Genomic DNA, 23156 nt, shown 5'->3' on the forward strand with positions numbered 1-23156 from the left:
AAGACTAAGATGTCTTCTTATATAAAAACAACTCAAATGATAATATATAAAGTTTCTTTACATCATATTGAAAACTGTATGACACTAAAGTCAAAATCAGGCCCAATTATAGATTTAGGTTTTTTACATATTAAATATCTATATGCATGTGCTTCAAACCGATGGGCTGGCGACCTGATCAGGGTTAACCTGCCTGACACTGCAAGGCAAATGGATACAGAAGACGGATGGATATATTCATATGAACAATTCCAGCTGGGATCAGGCAAATCTGGTTGTTTCATGTCTAGGTTAAAATGAACCCTGATCTTCTTTAAAAGGAAGCAGGGTTAGATAGTGAGCAGGAAATAATCAGGTAGCCGGTAATTCAGCCATTTGATGCTGATTTGTTTGACATCCCTCCAAGTTACTGCTGCTGTCTCACATGAGAATGTTTTGGATTAACATCACCACCTGCTGAGCTCTTTTGGTACTGCACCCTCTTACCTAAGCCCTAAAGGTGCTCAAAATGTTTTTTCTTTGCCTTTTTAGACCATGGATCCCCATGAATAATTGATTTGTTTTCAGTTTTTTTATCAGTACAAATTCTACAAATTTATCTTAATAATCAATATCCAGTTTTTACTTTTCTTATTAAAAAGTTCTTTAACACAACTAGACAAGCAGCAGATTCTAGATCACTGATAGTGATCTAAATTTGTCTCATCAGAGCTGATCTGTTTCTTTTTGCAAACCTATTTGTTCTGAAGACCAACACGATTGTTTTAGTGCATTATAATTTGGGGGCCACTGGGTTTTTAAAGTGAATACTTCATAATATTCTTGCAAGCAGTTTTTACAGCTTTTTACTTGTGGTATTGTGCTTGGGGAAAAAAAAAAAATCTGTATCTCAGGAGAAGCCAAACTATTTCCCAGATATAAAAATATTGGAAGGAAAGATTAATAAAATCTTCTGCCTTCATGTAAGGTTGGTCGCTTGAAGGGTAAAGGTAAATTACTGTTTTTCTTGCAGCTAAAAAAAAACACATATTTAACATATAAAAAAAAAAACATATTTCACAAATTTTATAACAAGGTAAACTTTGACAATCCATTTGTTACTGATGCATTTATTCATACCACAGAAAGCTAGTTTTCAGCACTGTAATCAGGTTCCAGCTAGCATGGGTATGAGTCCCTTGTTGAGGAAATAAAACAAGACGATCGCTGTCATAGTGGGATTTTATCTTTTTTAATCTTTCACATCTCGATGTTAACTTTCAGGTGTTTCCTCAGGATCTTTTCATAGAAACACAAGTGATCAGAGCAGCAGGCGATGCATGTCAAACTGTAAGCTTAAAAACCTTCACATTGTTTGGGTATCATGAGGTCTTTTATGAGGGAAGGTTTAATTCAGCAGTTCTTGGTCTATGTGATGTCATCAGCAAATAGTGTAACTGTGGCTCCAAACAGTTAAAACCGATTTACAGTGAAGACCCGTGTCTCAGTCTGTCTTATCCCTTGTGGCTTCAGCTCCTCTTTGATGGGATATGTGGGTGAGGCCAGTTCCTGGAATGGAAGAAGCCTCTGAGTCCTTCCAGGTCTACAGCAGGGAAATAAGCTCCGATGCGTTTTCTCAGCCACCACTTGCCCTGCGCTGCGCTGGCACTGCCCGGTTGTGTGAACTTATACCTGAAGTGTTCCCCTCGAACCCATCTGATAGAAGGACAAAGTAGAAGCATAGAGGTAACATGATGTCACAGATCCATTTGCTTTTGATTACTAATGAGGATCAACTTAGAATAAAATGCCTGGAAGTGAACATCTGTGAGATGGTATAAAATATACAACTTAGTATTTTTCCTTCAGCTCTTACCAGCCTCTACATCCTTCTGAGAAAGACATTCCCACAGCATGACGCTGCCACTATCGTGATCAAACTCAGACTCTTTATACCAGTCAGGCGACATCCAGAGGTTGTTAGGTACTTTGACTGCAGGGTATCAGAGTTCAGACTCCCCATAAGCTAAATAATTATTGTTTCAATTTGTCACAAAAAAGACAAATAATGAGCTGTAATCCATGTTTACCGTAATTTTCGGACTATAAGCCGCACCTGAATATAAGCCGCAGAAGATAAATTGCATGATTTGTACATATACAAGCCGCACCGGACTATACGCCGCAGGTTTTTTTATTGTTTAATTACCATATGGTTGATGCACAGAGAGGATTGTCTGGAAAGAGGCAACTGTTTGGGGAAGCTCCTATCTATTAACATTTCAACACAATTGAATTGAGACAATTCTTCCTGCTGGCGTCTCCAACGTCTCACCATTGACTCGTTGATTCCAAGGTTACGTGCAGCGTTTCTATTTCCTTCGTTTACTGCCAAATTGACTGCCTTTAACTTAAAAGCTGCATCATATGCATTTCAACGTTAGTTTTCCATACTGAGGTTGTCACACAAACTGTCTTGCGCTCGCAATGTCGGTCTTTCTCGGAGTCCGCCTTCCCGCACGCGCGGCTACTTGTGTGTTGAAGCAAATGTGACGTCGACATGGTGGACGTCACATTTAAGTCCATAGATAAGCGGCATTGTTATATAAGCAAGTTATATAAGCCGCAAGGTCGAAAAATGGTCAAAAAATGGGGGAAAAGTTGCAGCTTATAGTCCGAAAATTACGGTACTCTCCAGTTTGAGAGAATATATATGCATCTCTCTCTCGCTCTCTCTTTTCTCTATTTAACTAGTTCTGAATTAACTCCTTGTTTGAAACATTTTTTTCAAATACTTGGAAACCCATTACAAATTTTATTTCTGCTTTAATTTAATTTTAGTTTTTTTTATATTTTTATTTTATATCTGCTCTCTTTTTCTATTGTTATTATTAGAAGAAGACACATCATTAAATAGAAATAAAGAAAAATTGTATTTTTTAAATCATTGCAAATGTCATTTATAATTAATTCCACCAGGGGGAGCCTGAAGGCAGAAAGTGATTTGCTCAAAAGAGGTGAAATATGCGTGTGATGCTCGTGTGTTTACCTGGGGGGCTCTCTGCCTTGGAAGGGGTTGTGGTCGAGCAGTGAGAGGACAGTGCTGTCATTGGACAGCAGGCGTCCTGCTATGTGGATGATCCACTCGCTCTGCTCATAGGTCTGAACAAACAGTTATTCCAGTTTCAGTAAAGCGCAACAGAAAGAGAACTAATCAAATGTAGAAAAGTGAACCCTTTCCCAAACAAACCAAAGCAGTTGTGATCTCACCTGGAAGGCAGCGAACCACATGAGCCAGTCCAGCCGGTAGTGGTAGGGGGAAATGAGGCAGGGCCGCCGGTAGACGTCTCCTGGCTTACACCTGAACTGGTACTCCTCCCAAACTGCCTCAGGGTCTTTGGGATCTGGGCTCAGAGTTCCCTGGAAGATCACCTCAGTCCGCTCTTTGGTGATGCTGCTCAGAGGAGAGAGGAAGCAAAGCAGAGTGAAAAGTTTTAATCAATTTATCTCCATGATGCTTTCATAAGAGATCAATATTATAAAGATGGGTTGATAACGTCTGGTTTTCTGCATGATTAATATTCTTCAGGATGTGACAAAAGGACCAACGCAGATGTTCAGGAAAATTAGATTTCCTTATGACAGAGAAACAAGCAAAGCTTTTTTAATTCTAGTCATGATCATGTACATCCTTCTAATCATGGGCCTTTTTTTTAATCTAACTTAAAGTTTGTTCTAGTTCTTTAAGCCCTTTTATACAGGCTCAGTTATATTCATACACACCAGTGAAATGTAAAACATTTTTGGCAAATGCTACATGTTCAACATCACCATCGATGAGCTTCGGGTCTTGTAAAAAGGAATGGCTTCAAACATGTGATGGACACCAAACCTACCTGCCAAACGCGCCGTAGGTGTTGACGATCCTCAGCGGGTCGAAGGACGTGTTCATCACCTGCCTGGGGCTCAACAGGTTGATTACCACTGGGACACTCAGGCAGCCAATGAGAACCCCCAAAGAAATGTTCAACACCCGGCGGACCAGCATCCCTAACACATGCACAGAGGAAGAAGGAATTATGGAAATCCAGAAAGTTTCTTCTGGCTTCCTTTCTGGGAATAATGTTTATTGGTGTAAATGTTAACAGCAGCAGGATGCCACAGTCTGTGTTATTAGGAGTGTAAATCTCACTGGTGACGTGTTATTGGGTTAATATTCATCAGAGGATCAGGTTACCTCAAAGGATTGTGGGGATTTTAAAGACGTGGCCAAAGCTGTCTGTTCTTTCCAACCTGCCTGCTGTACTCCTGCATGCTAAGGAAATTTATATAAAGCTGTTTCTTTTTCTAACCAAAATCTCTCTTGGTCTGTTTAAGTGATTAAAACAATGCTCCCAATGCAGAAACAAGCTTATTCTAAGCCCAGTTATGACACCAAAGATCAAATGAGTCCAGTTATAGAGGAGCCACACTTTTATGTTTATAAAAGCTTAAGCTATTAAAAGATCTGTCCAAATGCTGATCCATTTTATCCCATAATTCATTCTCACTTATGACCACACCATCTGTCTTCTCAGGAATCTATTAAAGCTTATACAGATCCATTTTATACGTTCCTTACAATGATTTTAATCATCTACCTATGCTTAGAGGCTTTTCTATGTGGAAAAGATTGTGAAAATAGTAAAACAACCATAAAATAATGTGGCACTAAACAAAAAGCCAATGTAGGTAAGAGAGGAAAGAGAAAAGGTTTTTTTTCCCCTGAGCTATAATCATCACTATTACATTCTTCTTGTTAAAAGCGGGTTTCTCCTCTCCACAGTCGCTGCATACTTGCTCTGTGTGAGGGACTACAGTTTAGTCAATGACAAAATGGAAGTGAATGTTTGCTATCGCCACATGCTCATCCAGGAGGAGCATGCAAAAAAAGTCAGCTGTAATTCCAACCTAAATTTTCAATAAATTACATTTGTTGTAACTTAGAAACAATTGACAATTTTTAGGCTACATAATTATATATAATCCAACAAATTATCTATTTTTTTTTTCAGTTGCTACTCCTGCAGCTGGCATGACAGTCCAGGGGACACTGATTTAACTTGTTTCGTCAAAAGGACAAACAGTCAGAGATCAAGCTACAGTTCAAATAATATGTGGAACAGAAAATGGAAAGTTTATCTACATGGTAGGACTTGCATTCATTTCACTCGATTGCAGCTCATTTTGTTTTTACATAGAATATGGAACAAAAATTCATCAAATTAAGAGTTTTGTGAGAGAGATGGAGTGAGATGCAGGGATGAGGTGTGTCTGTGTATTAACAGGATGGTGTTGGTTGATGGAGAACTGATACTAAGTATTTACATCACCTCATGCCTCCATCGGTAGTTGTCATGGACTGTTTTCGGATCAAATGATTTTTCTTTTTATATTATTGTATCTTTGATTTATTTAGTTTTTGCTTCTGCAATAGTACAACCCGGTTTATTTTACTGTTTGGCTTTTATTGGTCCTTAAATTCTACTGCTCAGCTCTCAGTCAGTAGATAGATGATTGAATACCTCTGATAAGTGCTGGAAGTTGTAACCTTCCCACTTATAAGTAGCCTTAAAGGGCATTATCTGGCGGTAATTATACAGATTTGCATTGCTCATGGCGCACGCTGATTTACTCACAGGGGGAGTGTTGGCCTAGTGATTAGAGCAGTGCCCTTGTGCTCTGAGAAGGTAGCAAGTACCCGGTTCGATCCCCACAGCCTCCACCCTGAGTTCCTGAGCAAGACTCTTAACCCCACACTGCTCCCTGGGTGCCACACAATGGCAGCCCACTGCTCCTCAAGGGTTGGGGTGCATTGGGCTGTTTCAGGATTTTTTTTTTCTTGAAATGTAGATCTTTTGATCTTTCTATGAAAAACGTGAACATAAGCTAACTGATAGGTCAGTGTTTTTTTTAAAAGGCTTTTTGACTATTTTATTTAAGTTTAAGTTATGTTCTAAATATCAGTTTTAAAAGGCTGCTTTTACTTGCCTTGCACATTTAAACCTGACTTAACTTGATATTTGTTTGCACTTAAAGGGAATTCCCTATTGTTTCCAATTGTTCTGGTTACTTCTTAACTTGAACATTGCACAGAAGAATCAACAGAATATTGATGTTCATGGCTACAACTTGCACTTTAAAAGCACTATGTGATCAGCATATTATGTTGTAATGATCCATAAATACAATAATAAATTGCCTGTTGACTGGCAAAAGCAGAAAAACTGTCTGTATTTTTTTGCTATTATCATCACAAACACTATCGTGAGCTATTTAACAGTACCGTGAGCTTTTCCACAATATCGCAATAAATATCGTACCGAGAGGTCAATATCGAAATTGTATCGTACCGTGAGATTTTGATATCGTTACATCCCTACTCACAACATCAATTAAAAATGTTGGACTATAAAATTTATAAAATAACATTTATTTGATTTAGTTGTGATTTTTTCGACAATTAATAGTTAAATAGGAAACGCGGGGAAACATGAATGTAGGGAGCTGTTACATTCACAGCTGGGAAATGAGATAATTTAACAGCCAGTTAAATAAGACAATGCAAATGTATCGGTCACATGGTTAAATTAAATGCTGTGTGTCCCAGGGCCCTGGAATAATTACATGAAGGAAAAATGTCAGAAAATGCCTTCTCCTGAAAATTTGAGCTAGCGTGGAGCAATTTCGCCAGAGTGGCAGGAAATTAAAGGTGAGCGTGGAGTGGATTTTGATCGGAGCATCCTGGCGCAACTTTGAGCAGTGGAGCGAACGAGCGAACATCATCCTGAGCGGGGAGCAGGAGTTTGTTCACATGCTCTGATGCAGAGAGTCTTTTCCTCAGTGTGAGATCAATAAAGATCAATTATTATCATTATTATTGCATCATGTTTATGAGGATCATTTACTGGAGTTAATGTTTGTGGAATCTGACATGTTTTGTTCATAAAAGTTAACGGTATGAGAAATTTACACCAAGAATATGAAAATATTGTTGCATGAGGACCAATGACTCAATGCCTTTTATATTCTGATTGAACCATCACTGTAAGTGAAATGATGTGTTGGGAATTGGCGCTATATAAATACACTGAATTGAACCTTCTTTATACAATCCTCTTGTCTAATTGGCCAGCCCTCATTCTTATGTTATAATACCGATCAGAAAGGTCGTTTGGATTTTTGAAAGGGATCGTTTCTGGAGAGAGAAATAAAAAAGAAATGTTAAGAAACCTTTTGAGGGTTTGGGGGCTTTTCCGGTCGCCTCCTTCCTCTGGATCTCCTTCACTGCTTTTTTAGCTCCAGAGCCGCAGCGAAAGAGAAAGCTCAGCGATGCATCATCAAAGCACGCCAAACTAGGGACAATGGTCAGCCAGTTAAGAAAACTGAGGTTCCCACTGATGATCAAAACCACCTGCAGGTCAAAGTCAAAAAAGCTACATACTGTTAGAACATCACAACAATGGCATTGTTTTTTAATTTGTCAGTTTTAATGTGAGCTACCTGAAAAAGAATATGGATTGCTCCGTTAAACGAACACATGCGTCTTCCAAGGAAGGTGAAGAAGGGAGCGATGAGCTCGATGAAGTGGTTGGATAGCGTCTCGAAGCGATGGAACCACCAGGGAGAGCGGTGCATGTAGTAGGACATGGGGTTTGGTACCGGCTGGGTCTGGAGAAATACACCAGGAATTCCATTAATCTGGTGACCAGAATCGGTTCATTTTAAACTGGATTGGCTCTGATAAACTTATTTAAACCAAAAAATATTTTAAAAATCCTAAAAGATGAATTGAGGGAAGGCATCAGAGCTGGGGTGAGGCATCACTCCCTTACCTCCTGCACTGGATATAAGGGAGGATGATGAACAGCCTTCTAGGGCCAAATTAAAAAGGCCTTAAAATCTCTTAACTGCATTCACTACAGTTTTGTTCTCTATATTCCATTATAACAGAAAAAAAGCTTAGTCTCCGCTGCGCTTCTTCAGCCTACATCACAACCAGTACCTGATTGGTTCCCGCAATGCAATTTTATGGAAAAAAAGTTAAAAAATGTTCAGCTTCAGCGGACACTGCTGCGCTCTCTCCATGCAACGCTGCTTATTGACAGCACCTCATTTCTGTCAAGCACCACACGGTCAACGGAGTGGTGACTTCTCATTTAATTTTACTGAGACGTCGGTAATCTAGGGTGGGATCCCCCCCAGTTATCCAGACTTGGCACCATAGGATTGGTGTGTATCGGGCAGAGTTAAATTACCTGTAGATAATGGGAAAGGTTTTGCAGTTCTATCGTAGTAGAACAAAAGGCAAGGTTTCCGGGGAATTGTCAACTGCCCAAGGAGAAATTTTTGATCAAATGCTAACAGCTTTAAAGATAATTAGAAATCAAATACTGGAAAATTAGCTCAAACAAAGTCCTCTTGTTCTCCATAAAAAAAAAAAATCAAATAAATAAATGTAATCTAACAAAAACTTCCAACTGTTTTTAATATTCTTTTTTTGTTTCTGCATTTTTTTATTTTATTTATTTTTTATTTTTTCCCTACTTGCTTTGATTCTGTTTTATCTTCCTGTATTTTAATCATGTAAAGCACTTTGCATATTCTTTGTACTGAATTGTGCTATACAAATAAATTTGCCTTGCCTTGCCTTGCCTTCTCTCACCACGTAGAATTAACTGCTGGCCCCTTCACTGCTGTTTTTCGCGCGGTTTGCATAAAGATACTATGTATATCCACCGCTCTTGCCACGAACACTGTGTGCGGCGTCCTGTACCTTTAGACTGCTGGAGGACGTAGGGACCACTTTTCATCATTTTGCTTAATTTTATTTTTACTTTCCAATTTTGCATAAAGTGTTAGTTCAACCCAGGCCACAGTGATGCGTTCAGGTACCAAAACATGGTAAGGTTTTATTTTTACATGATTAAGTACTGATGGAATTCCATTGGTACCCAGTGTTGGGCAGTTGCACCATTACTAGCTTAACTACATTTCTCAGTAGCGTGGTCGTAGCATTGCTGTCTTCTACATCAAAAAGCATTTTAGTAGTGAGGCTAAAGATTCTTCAAGCTACTTTTACCCAGACATTTCTAGACCTTAAACATATTCCTCCTCCTCTTTTGACACAGAATTCGTAGGAGTATAGCAGCCTTTTAAAGTTGTATTCATCCTGGTTTCCGCCTTAGACTGTGTATAAAATGATTCCCACGAGAATTGTCTTCAGCTGGTGTAGGTGGATGAGCTGGAGACAATGGAGGGGGACGAGGAAGAGGCTTACTACGTCCAACTCAGATTGGAGCAAAAACATGCTGCTACATTTAGGTATTTGCTTAAGTTAAATCAATCAGCTAAGCTGATCATCACAACTCAGCCAGCAAACATCACTAGCTAACACAGTTTTAGCCAAAAACGTGTCCTTAAGAAACAAAATAATAACCTTTTGTAAGGTATGTTAGGTTTAGGGCTAAGGTGTGAATTGGGTTAGGGTGAGATATGCATTGGTAATGGTTAGGTTTAGGGTTGGGGCATCGAAAGTGTTGAAAATGACTGAAAATTAATGGAAGTCAACACATGAAAAGCATTCATGCAGGAAAAGTTAGGAACGGTTAAATAAAAAAAAAGGGTTAAATAAAGAATTTTGTTTCATTTGCTCAAATATCCCTGAGTTTTAACTAGAAAGGTTTACTGAGGTTTTTAGTTAGGTATTCTCTTTAACTCGTTAAATTTGATACATTTAGCTTGTGAGGGCTTCTGATGGACAGATGGTAATTTTCCCTGCTTTACTTTGGCACTGGTCTCAGTGTGGGTCCAGGGAGTAATTTCTGCTCCACACCTAGTGGGGAACGTTTCCAAGACTAAATAAAGATGGAACTTTATTTAAATGAAGGTGGGTGCACCTTTACATAGGAAAACATTGGTTTCTCAGTGTTTATCCATGCAAACTGCGTAATGGCTGGACAGGCAAACAGACTCTGGTTGGGTGGGGAAAAATAAATATAGCACAAATATAGGAGGAGCAAAGGAAAAAAAAATAAGGTGGTAAGCAACAGATCAATTCTTCTGTTGTATTCTATAATGAAACGCAGAAAAAAAACCCTGGATTTTTTGACAGGTGGGGAACCAAAATCTCAGTCGAACAAAGCGCCCCACATGGCCTGCTAATTGCCTGTGCTGCGACAAACCAACCGGTCTGAACAAAGTGCCAACTGTCCTGCAATGCACTGCCACGGTCCCCTGAGATTCAGGACAGGAAGAAACCTGCAGACCTTCTGCAGGACTGAAAGGGAGCAATGTTTAAGAGGGGCTAACACGGCGTCTGCTGGCGCCATGGCCTTCCGCTCTCAGAATGCGTTTGCATGCAAGTGTGTGTGCTTGTGTGTGTAAGTCAACATTAGCGCTGAGAGTGTTGACAGCTGAATTTGGAGAAGGGAAACTGACCCAGCAAGGTATAAGCTCCATAAAGCATCATCAGCAAACATCATTTGCCTTTCAGATTTAAAATGAGAATCATTTTCTTTCACCTAGAAAGAAACTCAGAAACCAGGTTAAAAGTTGAAATATTACACAACACTGCAGCTAGGTAACACCAACAAACAATGTGTGGACCAATATGTAAAGATGCAGCTTTATCTGCATTTTTCAAAGCTTTTCTGTGGAACAGAAAAAGATTGCAATTCTAAACTCAATTCCAATGTCTCATTAATGTAAAGATAATCTGAAGTTCTTTCTTCCTCATTGGGTGGAACAGGGCGACATTAACACATTTTTATAATAAATAAAGCCTTGCAAAAGTCAAGTTTTGGGGATTTTTAATTCCTACAAAATAAATCTAATGAACCCATCTAATAAACCAACTATCCTCCATATTGTTATGGGTGATACCATCACTTTGTCCTTGTGGAGATCTTACCCAGTCATGTGTTTAGACTGGAGCCTTTAAAATAACTACAGAAGGAATTCCTCCTCCTCCCTCTGAGGGTTTGTAGCACATATCAGTGAGGCTCAGAGACACAATCACTGCATGACGTTCCAACCCAGCACAAATGAGAGATGTGTGGGTGTAACTTATTAGACTCTGGGAAGATTCTATGTCTGTTTTATTTGTCTGCACTTTACAAAAAAAAATTAAGCACAAAAAATTGATTTAATTACGTAATTACTTTAATTAGTAAAAGCAGGCGTTTAAGGATCACCATCACATTAATCACTGCAGTACAGTGACAGTCAATGGAATGAAGCCAGCAAATAAAGACTGACCTCATAGTGGTAGTCCATGCAGGTCAGGTCTCTCCAACACTTGTCTCCTCTGATTTTAATGAGACCCTAAAACAAACAAAACAGAAAACATCCTGAAATTAATATTTTAATTGCTTTTGAACTTTACATTATTCAACTGTCACTGATAAAAGGAGTTGGTAATAAAAAGTAAATAGTTTAACAGTTTAAATATAAAAAAGTCACAAGAACAAACACAGTCAATCACCGCTGCAGTCAGGGTTTATACAGGAAGGAGGAACTCTAATTTAATGCTTTTTAATGTTCTTAAAATAATTTTAATGCCATTAATAAGTAAAGTACCCATTACTCTCATATATATATATATATATATATATATATATATATATATATATATATATGTGTGTGTGTGTGTGTGTGTGTAAACAATGCATATGGTTTAGGATCAACCAGTACCAGTTCCATGCAAACATGTGGAACCAGTTAAATCTGATATATTTGATATATATATACATACATTTTTTAATAAAGCATTTTAAATGCCATGATAATCACATTTAATAAAGTTTAATGCCAATTAAGGCCTTAATTTAAAAAATAATAATTTAATGATTTTTAATGACCCATAGAAACCCTGGCAGTAACACTGCAGTAATATTTCATTTAGAGGAATAGGGGCGGCCTCAGGCACCCATGATGGAAACAATCAAGTTCATCAGTTGGATCAGGCAGAATGCTTCAAAAACCCAAACTGTTCAGGGTTACGTTTAATTGAACGTTGCAATATGGTGAAGCAAAGAGTAGGGTCCAAATTTTACAGAAGAGTTCTTTACATGAACAAAGAAAAAATAGAAGCTGTCAACAACTGTCACCGTGTTCAAGAAGAAGCAGGAGATACAGACTTTTGACTGGAGGTCAAGGACCTGAATGAGAACTTGATGGCAGGAGGACGAATAGTGAAGTATACATAGGAAAAAAAAACACTATTCTTTTTGTGAAACAAGATGACTTTGCTCCAAAAGAGAGTCTGTAATAAATCTTGAAAAATGTTAATCCACGCCACACCGGAAGAGGGACAGTCAGGAACTAAATGTGGGTCTAGATACGGCCGAGGCAAGTTTGTGCGAAAACGGAGGAACATAAGGGTGAAAAAAAGCGGGAATCCAGGTGGAAAAAGGATCCCAGCGTTCTCGTGCGCCTCGCTCTTCTAGCTGGTCCATCTTCACGAGTCATTTTCCACAATGGCGCTCATGCAAACAAAACAAGGTGGTATGGTACCAAACAGGAAATACGGATAGTGTAGAGTGGATGTAGATTTGACCAATCAGATACCTCCTGTCTGCGGCACTGTCTGCGGTCAGCAATAATTTTGGAGAGGTGCAGCAGAGTTTCTGCAGAAGGGGCACGGGCATACTTGCGTTCAGTGCAACACACACGCAGAAGCACCTGGTTTCTGAGTATAAATCAGTCTTAAGACCTCATCTGCTCATCTGCTTATGTGAATTTCTCCTAGAGAGATCCACCTATGAAGCAAGTTTCCATAACCACCTCTATCGTGGAAAGTATTTACAGATCAGTGCTTCTATGCATGTCTTCTTTAGTCTTCTTTAAACTGAGTTTATCCTCTCCATGTTTGCTATATGCATGTTCACTGTAAAGGATTACTGGAAAGTCAATTGAATGTCTCATGTTGCCAAAAGCTCAACAAGGAAGAGTGAATTCTGCAAATTAGACTGACTGGAGCATCCAGCTGGTTCTTGGTTTAACCAATTTGTCTGGATTATCTAATTAAATTGACTCTAAACCTTTAGATGACGTGTGTTGTGTACCGAGACTAAATAAATACATGAATCAAATTAAATACTCAGGATCTATAAAATATAAATTCCATATTAAATATACTTTACTTAAAAGAAAAAGAAGTCCATATCAAAAGCAGTAGAGAAAGAAATGATATCTACAACTAAAAACAAAGCAAGAATGCCACAGTAAAAACAAAAAACAACTACCTATTCATTTATATTGGTCATCTTTATGAAAGCCCCATAAAGTTCAGAACTGATTTTTATTTAAAGCTTCCCTGAGATGACTACCAGACAAATCCCAAGCTTTAGCACGTACCCACAAAGATAAAACAATGTTGTCTGTAGCCACATCAGAAAGGAGATAAATAGATTCCACTGTAAAATGAAGGACATTTCATTGCTCTGTGCAAAAAAAAAAAAAATCCACTGAAACTCAGACAGATTCACCGATTAAATCTAATCTGACATAGATGTAGCTGATCTAACATCTGCAAAAACGGCAATCCCAGATGTGCAGCCGCTTGAATCAATCTAAATGAACAAATCAGAGCTTCATTCTGAACCCAAATAACACAAACCTGGAAAAAAACCTGACCTGACTTGGGTGGCTGTTTTTCAACGCAGCTAAGGAAAAAGTTTATCCAAAACACAAGACTGTCAATATTGACACATCTGGCATGGAATGCAAGTAAAGCGTCTACATACCTGTTTAATTTAATCTAGGAAAAAAACAGAGTATCTGTTTGATCTGAAGCTTGGCGGTAAAGGTGGTGGAGCCAGATACTCTGCTGCTGATCAGATTTAGTCATTAGATGCAGAACAAAAATAAACTGACAGGAAGCAACAGGTAGAGAGCTTCCACAGATATCCTCTAAGGGTTAGCATAAGGGAAAGAGTTACATGTCATCAGATTACCAGGCAATAAAAGAAATAATCTGGTAGGTTAATTAATCTTTCACAAAATTATGCATGTGACACTAACAGGGTGAGTCTGCAGACATGCTCTGAAAAAAAAAGCTGTTTTTAGATTACATACTTTGGCAGAAAAGCAGCATTGGGCATCATCCTGCAAACACAAGGTGTAGGTGGCAGCATCATTTCCTTCCAAGAGAAACAGAAAGTCTGTCTGTTTGGAGGGAAAGCGGATAACACTAAAGACAGGGTGATGGTGACAGAAAAGCCGTTAAAGCTTACAGAAGACTGAGGTGGAGATGTTACTGATGCACCATCCTCGTCTGTCAGCATGTCAGGAATCATGAAAAACAAGCTTAAAAAAGGATGGTGTCACCTTCCAGAGCAATCTGCCTTCCCACAGTAGCCCCATCTTCAAAGGAACAACAAATCTTCACAGAAACAGCACCACATGAGATAAAAGGCTGTATTTATACAATGTGCTGCAGTTCATTTATAATAAAACAGCCAATGTTGCAGCTCGGAGTATTGATCTGACTGATATTAATGTGATATGATATCAGCATGAATGCTACATATTTTTATTGCTTTTTTAATAGTATGGAATGATAGAAAAGGTTTGATTACATGATATTTCTCAGAGATAGTCAACATCAGGTATGAGAACATTTCTTATTCACCTCACAGTTCCATAAACTTTAAACAAAGCAATGTGTTTCTATGAGCTTTCTATCTAGATTTTAGAGGCAGGCAGACATTTTCCCGTATTCAGTTTTTGCTGATATGTGACCAGTTTCCCATATCAATATCTGACCGATACATCCCCAGTTACAAGGATTTTATAAGGCCCCTTAATGCTTTGTTCAACCACCTTTAACTTCAGTTGTAGCAGCAGGTTTTTTGGGGATTGTCTCTCAAATTTTGGCATTGAATTGTTTCTTTAAAATATCTCACAGAGCTTAGAGGATGTCCAACAGAAGTTTTCATATCTTCCCACTGCTCTTCACTAGTGTCTGAACCTATAGGCCCATTTTAACCAACTGCTGCATTTTCCTATCAACAATCTGAAAAAAAAAAAAGCATCCATACACTATGATGCTGGTGGAGAGGCCATCTCCATAGTAATGTGCAGCATTTCCCACCACACATCTCTGAGAAAACATGTGCAAGACGATTTAAATTTCCATTGACTTTTTAATGTTTGAAACTAAATTCTGAATGTAAGATTCACGTTTATTTATCACTTCCACTGAAGGTAAAACAACAAAAACAGGTCAAGCTATGAACTCCTACATCAATTCATCTGTAATAACAAAACAGATGCCAGAAAGAACACATAATCTGGATCAACCTGCTGCTTTTCAAGCAAAGCTAAACATCTCTTGGATCTTACCTGATCTGAAAATTCAACAAAAATAGGAAATATGTAGATAAAGAGATGAGATGTTGCAAATGTTAATATTATAGCGAGTGTCCTCCCTGGTCCAGAGTCCTAAGAACATACCAAACATATTTTGAGTATTTCATAGTGAGCAAGCTTGCTACAGAACCTTTGCTACCATCGCATTCTCTGCTGATGTAACAAACCGTTCCACTCTATCACTGAAGATATGAACAAAGAGCTGACACTTTGTGGTTTTCATTGAAATCTGCTGCAAACAATGTAGATATCCTTGCATAGCATCCCCAGAAATGCACGAAATATGACAGGAGAGAAGGAACTGGGAGAAAGCAGGTCTTTCTATGGAAGCGTAAAGGCTCAGATGAGTTTCGATGAGAGGCAGGTTCTGTGTTACAGCAAACCTCCTGCTGGGAGGAGGTCCCCTCAACTGGTAGCTTTCATATAAAACCCAACTCTGTGCTCTATAATTCACCATGATCGCTGACATACAAGAAGGTGTTTTGTTAAGATGATCGCATTTTTGGTTTGCATTTACCAGAAACTCGCAGAGTTTTATAAAAAGGCATCAGTTTAAAGAAATAGTGAAAAAATAGCAGAATATACCAGGGATCCATGCTGCTAAAGGCGGGTTTTATTTTTTTTCAAATTGGTTTCCTGAGTGTGGAGTTTCCTTAACAGACCTAAGACCTAATCGTTCAATTTCAAATTAAAGTTTTAAATATTCCAAAATGTATTGATATATAGATTTTAGATTTCCAAGATAAATATTTAATCTTAATAATTTTTCATCAGATTGGTGTATTGCAAGAATGTTCAATCCTTGACTCTTGTTAAAAGTTGTAAATGCATAGTAGCCTCTCTGCAATACAGAAGTATGGGACGGTCCAGGGAGCAGCTAAGCAGCCACCTGAGGTGACAGGAAGTGTATTTGCTCACTACCTCCCAGCACAGTGCAGGCGTTTTGCGGGTGATTGACCGGTTGAGTTGTGGGAGTTGAAGACACATTGGAGAGAGAAATACATGGAGCAAGAAACGTCTTTTTCCAGGACCTGGTTTAGCTACAAGGCTTGGCTAACTGCAACCCGGATGTGCATCTGTTTGCGCATGCGCAGGACGGATCGGGTAGTGACAAGCTGCCAGTGTGGGTCCTTAGGCAAGACCCTTCACGCTAATGCCTGCTTTGGGGAGTGGCGCCCTAGTGGTTAGGGCATAGAGCTCAGGAATCTGGAGGTTCAACCCCCCACGAACACACACTGCCACTCCCTGAGCAAGAACCTTAACCCCCGCACTGTACCCTGGGCACCGCATAATGGCAGCGCGCTGCTCCCCACGGGGATGGGATAAAATTATTTCGTTGGTCTTTACTTGTGACAGTGTAAAGGCAAAAAAATCAAATAAAAAATACACAAACACGTTTCCAGTTTTTTTGTTTTTTTCAAAAAAACATTTATGTATGTTTGCAGTGCGGTGTGCTCTATAGTCCAGAAGATACAGTAATTTGATATTCCTCTGTGCAGTTTATAGGTTTCAAATCACTGTAAGGCTTTTTTAACTCATTCCATTCAACAGGACTTCTGTGCATGTGGTGCATTTCCCCCTCAGCAGATTTCCCTCTGTCTGATTTTACTCACAGCTCCTAGCATGATGCGAACGATGAGCCACCTGAAGGTCCAGATGCAGATGAGGGAGGGGGGACAGTTATGGGGAACCTGGGACAGGGTCCACACCGGACACAGGAAAATGGCCAGAAATCCTGTCTCCAGCAGCTGACTCTCCCAGCCTGCACACACAAACACATTAGCAGAGGGAAGCAGAGTAAACAATGCTGCCCAGCATTGGCTGTGATGTCATATTTATAATGCAAGTGGTGTAGAAATTAACCACAGTGTCATTCTGTGGTATTTATTTTCATGCTGAAATCTTTCTTTGTTTTCCACTTAGGACGGAGAGCAGAGCTACTTAAGCAAACATGTTCATGTTTGTGTTATTTCTTTGGTTCAGCTGCGCCCACAGCTGCTGACTCAAAGGTTGGCAGTTTCCACTCATCCACCAAATGAGTGGACAGAGCTCTGGTTTGATCAAAAACAGCAGCAAAAAGGTTGGGATCATTTCCCACCCAGAATTTAAACAGCTATTGAATGGGACTTTAACGTCGTTCCATCCATCCATTTATTCTTACCTGGAAAAAAAATGTCTGTTAAATGACATAAGAACGCTAATATGATTTAATAGATAAAGGTTTACACTCGTACAACTGGCTAAATATTTGGTAGGTAATAGAAAATGTGAGCTGGTTTAAAAGACAGATAAAAAGTAGGAATATTAAAAGCATCTTTTTTATGATTTAAAGTTTTTGTTCCTTTTTATACATGGATTTTTTTGTCATAAAGCTGTTTAGATTTAGGTAAATAAATAAAGAGAAGGTCCAAATTTACATCAACACCTCTCTCCTTATTCTTCCAATCCGCATCTTCTTTTGGACCAAAGAGAGGCCTGGTGAAGGTAGCATGATGTTTACTTACCAAACGAGTACCTGGAGAAACAAAAAGGGAAAGAAGAATTTATTTTTACAATGAAAAAATGTCTAAATATTCAGGCATAGCTTAAAATAACTGATTTCTTTTCTTAAGATGTGATGGCTTAATTACATTGGGATATTAGGGCCAAATTAAGAAACATTACTTTTTATAATGTCGAGACATAAAAAAATGAAAAGAAATTATTTTATGTCTACCAGAATAAAATAATGTTATGAGGGAAAAGTGGTAATATTAGAGAATTAAGTTATGAGATTAATAAAATGAATTCTTCTTATTATGAGAGTGTCATATTCAGTAGCAGCCTGCTATTATGTAAACTCTTACGGCTGCTCTTTGGATGTAAACCGCTTTCTCATTGGTTGACAGCAACAGTTGGATCACAACGCTACGAAGAAGAGCTGCTGTGATTGGTTTATTCACGTCTGCATCGAGTTCTGCTTAATTAAGCTGGTAAAGCAAAAAGAAAATGCAATTTAAAAAAGGATTTGAAAATGATAGATTAAAAGAAAAAGAAATCCCCTTTTTAAATGTCATATAATCAGATTTAGAAATTTAGTTTTTTTTTTTTTATCTCCATTTAGAAATACATTTTCAAATTCCAGTATTTGATAATGGTTTAATACATAAAATGTACAATTATGCTTTTAATAATTCAATTTAAAATGGTCAATTCTCAAATTGCATAATTTAAAAGCTGGTATTGTTTTTGAGTGATTCTCCTTTCTTAACACTCAGGCTGAAGGTTGGTTGAGGGATGACATCACTTCCTGAAAATGTCATTAAAGTTTTCTCTCTTGATTAAAACAACTTGTTCTTGGAATATTACGACTTTACTCTCATAAGCTCTCATTTAACCTACTTATTTCTCTTCATAAAAAGAAAATAGTGTCTTAGTCTGGCATTAATTCTCTGTCCAACTCACTGTATGCGCATCCTGCAAATAAAGCTCCACAGTTTAAAAGTATCTTAGGCTAAAATTTCCTACATAATCAAAGTCTATCAATTTATTTAGTTGCATTTTATTCTATGATCTCTCATCCTGTAAATTCTCCATCATTCAGACACTGACCTTATTGGATTAAACAAAGCTGCAGCTTTAGGAGGATAAACTATGTGTTGCTCAGTTGGACATCGTCTGTCGTTTTACTGTTAGATGACACTAAATCACATGACATTTTGTATGGTTCCAAGTTAATTACATAATCCATAAAACCTATTTTATGGAATTATGAAATATTTTTAAAGCAGGAAGTTTTCATTTATGAGAACATTTTCATTTACAGGATGTTTTAGCTTTAAAAAAAAAAACAAATACCGGATGAGATGAAGTCTGTGATTGGAATTCCATTCAAATATATTTTATTAATCCCTAAAGGAGATTAGATTTTGTAAAATGAATTTATCTTAATTAAATGCAGTTATAAGTTGTTTTTCTGCCCAGGCCACTAGAGGCAGCAGTATTTCTGTGTAGTTTAAGCTTAAAAGATTTAATCAGCTTCTATTTAGAGTCAGGTTAACTCTTAGATTTGTTTTTCCAGCTCATCCATGCTGTGTATAAACCTACCACAGCTGTCCTACGCTGACCAGAGAGTGGTAAAGCACCCAGAGCGTCCCCATGATGAGCATATTGGCCGTTCCTGTCACCAGGACAAACCCTGACAGCGCCATCCCCAGCAAGCCAATGCAATCCAGGTTGGTGTCCATGCTGCTCCAATCCAAGAACCAGAGGATGGAAGGGGTGTAGGCTAAGGCCGCTGTGCCGATCTTTCCACCTACGTAGCGTTTGACACTGTTCAGGTAGCTCTTGCAGGGCATCAGGCCGTTCTCCCCAATCAGCTGCTTGTTCTGGTTGTAAGCAACAATGAAGGCCACAACTACAAAAAAAAGAAAGCATTAGAAAAAAGGCTGAAATGATATTGAAAACAGAACTCTGATTTAGAGATTGACAGTTTTTTTTAAGGTGGATTTTGATAGTGTAACCGATCACCAATATCTGCTGCCGATGGAGCAGATGTTGCTTTTTCTTCCTCCATTTACTGATAAAAAATTTTATGTAATCTCTAGGTGCACAGTTTTTTATTGGTAAACATTTTACAGTGCAGTACTTTATTGTTTATCTTTTAACTCTTCTCTAGCATGTTATTATTACATTTTTCTAAGGTCCACATTTGTGTGATAATTTTTTCTAAAAAACTGCTTAAACCGACCAAATATATCTGCCAGTCGATGTTTCGCTACTTTCATCTATAAAATCTATATCCTGCAGCTAAACTTTAGGACTTTTTTTGTGTCCATAAGGTTTGTTAGTTACAAAAATCCAAACGGCTCTCTCAATAAAATAAAAAAAGGTTTCTTCAACACTCTATACCATGCTGCTTATCAACGTTTGAGGCAAATCCTGACTAATGGGAACCCAATCTTATCTAAATCTTGATCCAACAATTCCTAATTTGTGCACAATAATTATGTTTTTAATTAACAAAAATGTAGCTAAAATTCCATCAGATTGCTTATTATATTAAGTGTGTCATAACCCCTTCCCCACCCCCCTTTGGTGTCCATAATGGATCAGTCCATTTGCTGCACATGTTCAGAAAGGTCCAAACAGACAGCAGCAAACCATTTAAAAACAAAGAGCAGTGTTGCCAACTTAGCGCTTTAGTCGCTATATTTAGCAACTTTCAGACCCTCTATTAATTTTATTTCAAAAAAGCGCCTAGCGCCAAATCTAGCGACTTTTTTTCTGCTCCTGGAGACTTTGGAGACAACATTTAAAAACAGCGAACTCTGCTCTCCAGAGCGAGTAGATTGGTAACCCCGCCTCCTGCTCTCCTCTATCTTGTCTGCTGTCATGATTCATGCAGCTATTATTTCATCCAAATGAAAAACGGAGAACAGAGAAGCAGATCATGGCTTGTCTACAGTGAAAAGAAGGACTGGGTTATTTACTTTGGCCTTTTTGGAAACACAGGAAGGAGCAATCAGCTAAGTGAGCTTAGTGCTAGGAAAAAATCTTTCATTCCTTTAGAGACAGCATGAAAAGTCAGCTGAGTACCAGAGAGAGGAAAGCAACAAGAAAAGGGACAAAACCTATAAGAAATAATATTTGTCTATTCTATTAAAAAATTCTGTATCTGTATAATGGGTTTGTTTTATGTTTTGTCTTCTCAATTCAGAGGGCCCCCTGGCTCTCTTTCCCTAGGGCCCCAAATTTCCTAAATCCGCCCCTGCAGTGGACAAACATCCATGATGGAGGATTCATCAGACCTCTGCTCTCCATCCTTTTATTCATCACACAATTTCTGTCCCTCCTTTATGGTTTTTATGCTGCCTGCAGCCAATATTGAACAAATCCTGCACCAGAAGCCTCATAACAGACTGCTGTCCAATAATAAAGGAACTTACTAAACACTATGGACATCTTTAGTCTCCTGACACTGAACGTCTCACCTAATGGTGCAGAAAGTTCAGCTCCAACCAGCAGATATATATATATATATATATATATATATATATATATATATATATATATATATATATATATATATATAATCATTGCTGTGTTTCTAGTCAACACAAGATGCTGACATAAAAGAAGAGGATAACTTCTAGCGCTCATAGTTCTATAATTTTGAAGATGTTTATTGAGTAACTTTTTCATGGTTGAAAAAGTACAAAGTGAGGAAACATGTTTTCGGTTATGAGAAAACTTTGAGAATTTAACTCACAGTAAATAAAAGCCACTGAGCGAAGCAGCACAACGCGAGTTAGCCAATATGTTCCAGGTTGTAAGGACAAAAACTTCTTCGTCCCAGAGTCCCTGTTTCCTTTGTCTCCATTTTCTGAGTTTTCTGAGACTCTTTCTGTCTCCTGTCTCCTGCTGTCCACGCGCCTCTTCCTCACGGAGCTCCCTTCAGCTGCAGCGGTGGCCGCCATGTTGACTCAGATCTTTGTCACGTGACAAACACAGAACCGGAAGTGAGTGTTAAGTATAATAATATCTGTGCGTTTTAGAAACATGTATTTAAGAACAATAACTCATCTATAATATTCAAAACTATATTTTTATTTTTAATATCTAATAAATTGATTCCTTACATGTATACTATTTATTACTATCTAAAGTTGTTTTGAAGAACTAACCAAAAATGTAATTTAACAAAATATAAAAAATAAAAAAATGCATATTTTGTTATTTTTCTATGATTCTTTTAAATACATTTAGAAACAAGTTTAAGTGACTGGTAAAAATGAATGCGTTTAAATTAGGGATGCACGATATTGGGATTTTGGCCAATATCCGATATACCGATATTTTAAAACTCATGTAGCCGAAAACCGATATCGATACCGATGTTAAAGCTGGACAAAAATAAGTAGTCATTGAAAATAGCAGTTTTGTTATCCATTTCTGACACTTTGAAAAATAATATACTCAAATATATTTTTGATATGCTGATATCAAATCGATTTTTAAAAATGCGGTATCGATCTATTTTACTTTCAAAATCTTGTGAAATTTCATCGTTCTGTTACAAACTCTCGTGATATTTTGCAAATTCTTGGGAGATTTTGTTAGTAAAATAGATCGATACCGCGTCAATATATCAACATACAAAAATATGGCAAAATTTCGTGAATTTTCGGGGGATTTCGTAGCATAACGATGACATATAACAATATTTCATTAGCAAAAGTGATTGATATGGTGTTTTTAAATGGCAATAGGGCTTGGTCGTCATGACGTAAGCACTTTGCATCGCCGCCATCTTGACGGCCTCTTTTACCGCGGCTCAGACTACTGCCTATGACTACCGCATACTGTACTCCCTCTCAGCCGCGTTTTAATTTTATTAATTTCACCTTAGCTTAATTTCAACCATGGTAAACTGTTGCTGTATTGTGGGCTGTAACAGCGCAACACATGATCGCCATGGGAAAAACATAGAAAATGGGTTTTCCACCGCTTTCCTGCCTGGAGGCGTAACCATGGAGACCAAGCGTCAGAGATAAATAGTCGTCGGCTAGCTTGGATCGCGGCTGTAAGACGACCGAACATAACTTTCCACAGTATTCCAATGTCATTGAGAGTGTGTTCCCTGCATTTTCATTCTGGTAAGTTAAAGATGCATGGTTTTATTTTATAGCCTACTTTGTTTCTTTCCTTCAAAGTTGGGATCTTTTACGGGAAAATAATAAAAACGGCAGCGGGAAAATGCTCAAATATGTGAGAAACCCGGA

The 23156-nt window shown here is 38.1% G+C and overlaps 1 protein-coding gene across 1 annotated transcript; it reads right to left on the reverse strand.

The window, feature by feature from the left end:
- Window positions 1-1242: 1242 nt before the first annotated feature.
- Window positions 1243-21875, reverse strand: lmf1 (lipase maturation factor 1). The gene is made up of 11 exons (XM_038291072.1): window positions 21644-21875; window positions 19480-19789; window positions 17898-17908; window positions 17007-17155; window positions 11278-11343; window positions 7522-7689; window positions 7252-7432; window positions 3876-4029; window positions 3250-3433; window positions 3029-3141; window positions 1243-1695 (listed from the first exon to the last, which is right to left on the reverse strand). The coding sequence occupies exons 1-11, from the start codon at window positions 21849-21851 to the stop codon at window positions 1509-1511; spliced, it is 1731 nt and encodes a 576-aa protein (XP_038147000.1). The 5' UTR covers window positions 21852-21875; the 3' UTR covers window positions 1243-1508.
- Window positions 21876-23156: the final 1281 nt, after the last annotated feature.

The sequence above is a fragment of the Cyprinodon tularosa genome, unplaced genomic scaffold, assembly GCF_016077235.1.
Source record: "Cyprinodon tularosa strain WSP-4 unplaced genomic scaffold, ASM1607723v1 ctg292, whole genome shotgun sequence".
Taxonomy (NCBI): Eukaryota; Metazoa; Chordata; class Actinopteri; order Cyprinodontiformes; family Cyprinodontidae; genus Cyprinodon; species Cyprinodon tularosa.